This window comes from Oryzias latipes, chromosome 18 (assembly GCF_053564925.1).
Source record: "Oryzias latipes strain Hd-rR chromosome 18, Olatipes_Hd-rR_3.1".
NCBI lineage: Eukaryota > Metazoa > Chordata > Actinopteri > Beloniformes > Adrianichthyidae > Oryzias > Oryzias latipes.
This window is the reverse complement of record NC_136254.1, coordinates 34,855,126-34,863,372: the sequence shown is the minus strand read 5'-3', so window position 1 is coordinate 34,863,372 and position 8,247 is coordinate 34,855,126. Positions and strand designations below refer to the sequence as shown.

General features: G+C 45.6%; 1 protein-coding gene across 1 annotated transcript; it reads left to right on the top strand.

Moving 5' to 3' along the window:
• The first annotated feature begins 2,109 nt into the window (after nt 1-2,109).
• Nucleotides 2,110-8,088, top strand: fga (fibrinogen alpha chain). The gene is made up of 8 exons (XM_011487182.3): nt 2,110-2,282; nt 2,435-2,539; nt 3,583-3,766; nt 3,849-3,994; nt 4,078-4,176; nt 4,253-4,405; nt 5,909-6,521; nt 7,127-8,088. The coding sequence occupies exons 1-8, from the start codon at nt 2,124-2,126 to the stop codon at nt 7,834-7,836; spliced, it is 2,169 nt and encodes a 722-aa protein (XP_011485484.3). The 5' UTR covers nt 2,110-2,123; the 3' UTR covers nt 7,837-8,088.
• Nucleotides 8,089-8,247: the final 159 nt, after the last annotated feature.

The following is an 8,247-nucleotide window of genomic DNA, read 5'->3' as shown; positions in this document are numbered from 1 at the left end:
GGAAAAGTCTCCATTGACCTAAACTTTCTCTGGTTGCCATGGTGACAGCTTCCCGGGGGCCCGCACACACGTACTTTGGTCGTCTGTGATCTGCAGTGATTTTCTGCTGATCAGATCACAGTTTTTGTGCCAAACGTCAGGTGTGTCACGTCTCAGAGCAGCACCGTAATGAGATCATTCTGAAAGACCCCCCCCCCCCCAGTTCCACATGCAGCTGACCAAAGCAAATTCTGCAGGAAGACGGTGGCATCTTCAAAGTTCTGTCAGTTCCAGTCACGCTGCGTCCTGCATGAATTAGGGTCAGTAACGGGGTCTTTAAATGGAAAATGACTGAGTTGCTTCATTCAGGCTCACAATATCAGCAAAAGGCACTTCAAAAGGCACTTCAAAAATGTCCCACTTCAAAGGAGAATCATCAAAGGACGGGGGGAGGGGGGTGTTGGCCCGTCTGCGTAATGACAGTCGGAGTTTTTGTCCTGCGCAGCCGGAGGATGAGTGGATGTCAGCGGCTGGAGAGGGCGGAGCAATTCTTTGTGCTCCAGACGATGTTCAGGAAATCAACATCATTTAACTCCGCCCCTTAGAGCCCCCCCGTCCTGCGTCTCCACCTCGATCCAGAGGACCTGGATCAGGTGTGTTCGGTCCAAAGACTGTAGGCAGTGCTCACAGCCTGCACTGAGGTCAGGGACTGGACCCCCGAGTGTAGAACTGCCCACCTCGGGGGTGGAAAGCCATCGTCTGCCTCCACCTGGTGGTGGGATCAGGCACACGCAGGGCAAATGTCACAGTTTAGAGGCATTTTATCACACAACATGTCAACTGTCAACAATGGTGAGAAACGCCAACACAAGAATGACACAATCATTTAAACCACAACAAAAGACAAACAGAGAAAAAAAATGACTTTAGATTCATTTGTAACCCTTGTGCTATCCTATGGGGTCAAGATGACTTTTAACGTGTTCTCCCTACCATGACAAAGGTGGATAAAGGTGGAAAGATTTAATGTAATCCATGGACACCAGTGAAGATCACAAATCATTGAAGAAAAAAGGTTCAGAGCACTGTCTAGTGGGTCTAGATGACCCAACTCCCAATGTTAAAGTGCCTAGGATACCACAAGGGATAAACCAGAGTTTGCGTGTTTCTTCTGCAAAGCCATGAAGGTCTGCAGTGTTTCTGCAGAGAAATAGTTTATACAAGACGACAAACTCTAACGATGTAGTCCAGAACTAACTAGTGGCCTGGATGTTAAAAACCATTCAGACACCGTGCTCACTATTTTGGTTGTTTTAAACAACAGATATGACGTCACTGATTTCACAAAGTCAAAATCTACAAATTAGGATCATTCAATGTCTTTCATATATTGGAATAAAGCTTTGACATGTCACACCACTCCAACTGTAGGTGGCAGACATGTGCTAGTATTGGGCAGCGCCAGTCCAGCTCGTTCTAGAACCTGTGTTCAGAGCGTTCTTCAATGTGCATCACATGCCTGGTGTCCACGCATCCTTAGACAATCAGAGTGTAGTTAGTGTGGACATCTTACGGGCGTCCGATGACCACCTATTCATCACACTCGGCATTCGCGTGATGTCATTAACGACTAGAGTGTGGTGTACGACACCCACTTTCATTAGCCTTACTGCGCCGTGACAATGACGTCCTTTGAAGTGTATATGAGACTCAAGGGAACTGCTCTGCCCTTAACATGCAGCGGCTCCTCTCTAGGAGGACAAATAATCTGTGTCAAACATAAAAAGGGGGAAAAAAAATGTTTTTAAACTTATTAACTGAGTATTTGTGACAAAGCTTTTGTGACAAAGCTTTTCAGGGGAACCGAGGTGACCTGAGGTCTCTTTAAAAGACTTGAAACATGGCTTTTACTGGCTCAAACGCTCATGTGACCAAAGCTTGACTCTGCAAGTCTCATTCATCGTACAGGATCAGTCACAGGATGAGTCGGTCCTGTTTACCATCAGGGAAAGTTTGCCTTTGGAGGACGTGGAGGATGGGCTGCTGGTAAGCTGTGCGTGTTTGGGTTCACAGATTGTGTACTTTGCCACAGCAGGACAACAAACAGCGACGTATCGATCAGCAGGAGCCGTTGCTCAACTCTGATGCGACCTGACGGCCGGCGGCTCTCTGGTGAGTCACAGCTTTGGTGGAGGCCTTCAAAAGATGTGACTGCAGCTGCGCAGATGCAGTCAGACACAGAAGAGAGAAGGATGAAGCAGCTCGTGGTTCTCACCTGCCTGCTTTGTGTGGCTTTCACACAGGTGAGACACGCCTCTCTGGAGGTTTTAAGTGTTGCTTCTTTTTTGAGGATCCCAGAGAACCTTTAGTTTGAACTATATTTCCGTGAGCTTTGGTCTCTTTCTGACGCAGTGACCAGCCTCTGGTCCTCACAGCCCAGTCTCTGTTGTTTCAGGACACCGTCATCGACCCCAGAGGAGCTCGACCGGTGGAACATGGAACCAGAGACGAGAAATGTGCCACGCAGAAGGAGTGGCCGTTCTGTCTCGACGATGACTGGGTACTCTTCCTCGTTTTACCGCCTATTCATTCAACACACGGTCAGAGTAGCTGAAGTAATGGTCCGGGGGAGGAATGTTGTGGTTTTCCTAAAAACCTCCTCAGAGACTCTTTTCCTTTTCACGATTCCCTTCGAAACGGTCTTTGCAGTACGGAGCGTTCGATGAACTTAGCCGTAACGGATAAACGTTTTCTCAAGAATCGACACACAGCCTCGTCATAACACATGTCACCAGGTTTGACCCCCCCTTCAACCGAAAACACAAAGCAAAGAAGGGAACCACTTCAATAAAAACAGAAAAACAGCTGTGAAAACTTTGGATGCACAAGGAAATTCTGCTAAAACAAACAATTTACTGACGAAAATGTCTTCGTTTAGCGATCGCCTGACATGCTTCCTTCAAAGATACAGATGATTAATGGTCAAGGGCCATTGATAACTGATAATTGCACCCAATAAAAGTATGAATATGGGTGTCCAAATGTCAAACAAAAGCCCCAACATTTACCTTTCTTTAAACACTGTAACCATGTTATATTTTGGAGGAACACGGATGACAATAATCTTTAGCATCTCTATACTTATGTTGGACTTAAACTCATTAAAATGTTTTTGGGGTATAAAAGGTAAAACCTCCTGACTTCTGTAAGGGATTCATGTTTGCTTTAGGTTTTGCTAAACGCTCAGTTCATCGTCCTTTAGGATTCGTGGTCAAGTCTTCAAGGTCATTCTGCTCCTTTCCACACTAAACCATCAGAGACAACCAATGAACGCGCTTCCTCTAATAATGTCATTTCCTGTTTTTTTTTATCTTTCATTCGTAGAGAAAAAAATAAGCAGACAGTCTTTGTCCTGCAGCTTTAAATTGTATATTTTAATGCATCATTTGCAGAGATTTAAATGTCACATTTTTTATTTTGTTTATATTTTTTTTTTTGGGGGGGGGGGGGGGGGGTTACTTAAACCCTACAAAAGTTGATTTAAATTCATTTTTCTGTCATTTTCTTGTAGTGTGTTAATTTGACCCCTTTTGTCCACCGTAGGGCCACAAATGTCCTTCCGGCTGCAGGATTCAAGGTCTGATGGATAAATATGACCATGACCTGCTGAAAAGGATCGAGTACATCCGTGACCAGCTGAATCAGCACAAGGGAAAGTATCGCTCTGCCGACCAGGTGTCCAAGCAGACCCACGACTACCTGCGGGAGAAACTCACCGTCGATGCAGGTCAGAGTCAGAAAACCGTCTCTTCTCCTCCTGGATTTGGTGGACAGGAAGTCCCATCGGTTGTGCTATCGTCTCCAAACAGGTCACGACAACAAGTACTTCGAACTGGCCCAGAGTCTGCGTCAGAGAATCACAGAGATCAAAATCAGGATTGACAGACAGATGAAAGTCATGGCCGCCTTGAAGGGGCGAATCAGGGAACAGGTCACGGAAATGCAAAGGCTGGAGGTATGGAGAGAGCGCAACATCTACCTGAACCTAAACCGGTTCATCTGTTGGTGGTGACGTCTGTTGCTGTTGCTCTCTGGCAGGTCGACATCGACATGAAGCTTCGCTCCTGTAAGGGATCCTGTGCAACCTACCATGAGTACCAGGTGGACCAGCAGAGCTACGTCACCCTGGAAAAGCAGGTGGGGACCGCCGCAGTTCCACCACATCAGTGAGAAGACCTGCTTTTGAAGGTCTCTCTGTCTCTCTGTCCATCAGGTAGCCCAGCTGGACTCGCAGACGCCACAGAACATCGAAGCAGCCGGGACGCTCTACGTGATGAAGAGCCGGCCGCTTAAGGACCTGCAGGTGGACAGCATCTACAAATCCAAGGCCGTGCAGGGTCAACAGAAACAGGACCTGTTCAGTGACGTAAGCCACTATTGACCACCCAAAAACACCTATGTGCCATTTTTCTTCAACGCAACAACAAATAGTCACAGGATGAATTTTTGGCTAAAGATGTCTAGGATCAATTTTAGGTCAGTGGGTTGTTCACAATGAACCGATATGAATCGTATCTGCGACCACACATTATGATATAATCCCAAAATGAATCGTCACACCCTATCTTAACCCCCAACACCAGAACTGAAGGTCTAACCCTAACCCTAACCCTAACCCTGATTGTTGATGTTCTTTGAACCACTGGGACTTCAACCATTTACGCAATTAACGTAAACCGAGGAATTCTGACGCTGAGGAAAGCAGCTTTACGTCAACATGCAACACTTTACGATAGCATGCTAGTAGCTTAAAGTGTTGCATATCGGTGCAAAGTGTTTTCTCTGCCTAAAGATCTGTTCAGAATGTTTACATGTACAGAGAGCTCTTAGTCTACAACACTCTGGTCAGATGTTACCGTGGTTCACCTTTCGCTGTCGTTCTGTTTCGCAATTTCTTTGGTGCAACTTTGCGTCTTTTTTACAGGGTATTGTGTTCTTCGTCCTGGTTGGCTGCTGACCTTGTCAATCAGTCTCATCTGTGACATGTCTCCTCTCCAGAGTTCATTCTTTTTTCCTTTTATAATCCTGGACTTTTTTTATGTATGAAAGTTTAAACTTTGAGAGTTGAATATCTTGAATTACCCTAGCTTCTAGCTCTTCAATCACGCACCGCGTAATTCCAAAGAATTAAATATCGACGGAAAGCGTATTTTCTTTGAGTCAGAATCTGTTGGACTTACATTTATTGGATAAATCAATAGAGTTACAGTTTACATTTGGTAGAGTGAGGTTTTTTTATTTTGTAGTAGCAGATGGATTTTCAACACATGACTGAGGGACTTGACATGTGCCAAGAATGAGTCGGGTGTGGTGGAGAGGGAATCTGGTCGATTTTCAAAATAAAACTTCCTTTAGAATCAATTTGGAACAAAAATTGGGAAAAAATGAAGATCATGATGTGTTTACCAACTGTCCCACCAACCGGCCCGTGGCCTGCGCGTTGGGAACCGCTAAATTTAAGATCTCCATCACCTTGCCTTAACAAATTACCATATAAAGTATCAATACTAGAAAATGTTCAACAATTGAAATTACGTTATTCGCGTGAATGGTCAAAGAGTTACTGTAGTTTACGCAAAGATTGTGTGTCTTTTCTTGTCGCAGATGAGTTGAGTTTGATAAGAAAAGTAATTAAAAAAAATCTTTTCGGGATCTTTCCCAAATTGGAACTAATGGAAAACTGTTGGCCCGTCTTTTATCACAAGCATGTACTGGTACATTTCTGAGCAGTTCTGTGGAGATTCTCAGGAAAATAAAAATTGAGGATGGGGTCCAACTGTTTTTACTTTGTGACTTTCCGAAGTCTTTTAAAGTTGAAGTTTAATGTTGACTCCTATTCTGAAGTTTTTACCGCTTTCATTCCTTTCAGATTAAAACGCTTAAGCTTGTCCTGGAGGAGGAAGGCTCCAGCTCGTCTCCCGCAACCGTCTCCAAAGAGCCAGGTACTCCTTTCCCGTCAACATCATCATCATCATCCTCATCATCCTCCTCCAGCTCTGGTTCCTCCAATCCATCAAAGTCCATCACTGAGCTTGGAGGACGTGGCGACACAGACTTTTTCGGTGGAGGGTTAGGAGGGTTTGGCGGTTTCAGTCAGGCGAGTACAGGCAGTGTGACCACCAAAAGTGTCAGTTGCACCACCCATATGAAAAAGGTTGTGGTTCAGACAAAGGCTGGGCCAGTAGAAAGGTACGAGACGGTAACTGAAGGGGGACCAGAGTGCCAAGGGGGAGCTGATCTCACCAAGGGTGGGCTGACTTCCTTGTTCCCCAGTTTGAGCCACACATCGTCCTCCATGTCAACCAAAAGTGGTTTCAGCAGTGGAGCCAAAGGAGGGCTTTTAGGAAATCCGTTTGAGGGCGACCTTGGGAGCGACCTCGGAGCCTTCATGACCGACAACGCAGAGGATGATCTTCCGGATTTCCATGCCCGGAGTCTAGGGAGCACGGTCGTCAACCGGCAGGCCGATTATGTAGGAAAAGGTACCAAAACTACTGACTTGGAGTAAAATCTGCAAAGCCAAGAAAGAAGGAGTCAGCTAGATAGCAAATTTCAGCCTGTTAGCTAGCATTAGCATAAACACCAGACGTTAATGCCATCGTCCCAACTTTTTTGTAGCCTTTAGCATAATTGAGAGCAAAACAAAAGGTGGAAATAAAGAAAATGATGACTTGAAAGCATTTAAACCTTTGGTTGCTTCTTTTACTTTTTTAGCTTTTTTATCAGGGTTGTAGCTACACGCTAACTGTGCCTACCTTTGTTTGCTAACAGCTGAAGTTGCTACTGTGTCATCTGTTGTGCTCCTCGCTAAACAAATTAAATAAAAGAACACAAGTGTTTCTTTGAGTTCACACTGCGTCAGCGTTCTTTACAACAACACAACTTAACCATCTAGCTGACCTAATCAAGCCTTTACTTACGTTCCAATGTCTTCTTATTGTTACGATGGTTCAGTTTGTGAGCACCAGTAGGGCCCTAGAACCTGGTCTTAAAACATGCCTGTAGCCTGATTGTAAATGGGTCTTAAAATGGGGAAAGCTGCTCCACGCTAACTGGCGGTTTGCTGTGTGCCCCTCCTTGTTTACAGATTGTGTTGAAGCCAACCAGAAGCACCTGAAAGGGGAAACAAATGGCCTGTTTAAAATCAAACCCGGCGGCGCTGACTCCACACAGGTGGTGGAGGTTTACTGCCAGCAGGAGGGGGTGATGGGGGGCTGGTTGTTAGTTCAGCAGAGGGAGAGCGGAGCTCTTAGCTTCAACCGCTCCTGGGCCGACTATCGCGGCGGGTTTGGCTCAGTCGATGCTCAGGGCAAGGGCGAGTTCTGGCTGGGCAACGAGAACCTCCACCTGCTGACAAGTCAGGGTGAGACCATCCTAAAAGTGGAGCTGGAGGACTGGGAGGGGGGAAAAGCTAGTGCCGAGTACACGATGAGGGTAGGCTCAGAACAGGAGGGCTTTCCATTGCATGTCTCTGGCTACACAGGAGACGCTGGAGACTCTCTGGCCGCACCAACGTCAGAGAAAGCCTCTGAAGTGACTCACGACGGCATGAAGTTCAGTGCATTTGACAAAGACAACGACAACTGGGGGGAGAACTGTGCCGAGGCGTATGGGGGCGGGTGGTGGTACAACAGCTGCCAGGCGGCTAATTTAAATGGGGTGTACTATAAAGGCGAATATGACCCAGCGACAAACACGCCGTATAAGACCGAGAACGGAGTGGTGTGGTCATCGTTCAAACCCGTCAACTACAGCCTGAAAACCGTTCGCATGCTCATCCGATCCGCCGCTTTTTAACTAAAGAACAGCGCAGAGTCTTAAAAGCAGAAAACCTTAAGTTTCTTTTTGTATTTTGGTAAACAAACGAGTCGAGGTGTTTTTTATTCACCAAAGCGTACTAGGAACCGTCCTCCCACTGTTGACTAGGTTGACAAGGACACTGTTGTTAGCTCTATCCATCCAAAGTTCCTGACCTGATGTTTTCTGGATTACTGAACTCTGTGGATCAATAAATCACCTTTGTTCCATCAATAAAGGTTTGAGAAATCATTCTAGTTGCTCTGGCTGTTTTTTTCCACACACCATGAATTTCACAAGAAATAAAGCCTCAAGAAATGTTCAGTTCTTGTAGTTAATGGAATATTTTTACATTTATCTCTAAATTTTAGTTACCTGTGTTATTCAACTAGGTAAAAGATTCATGTAAAG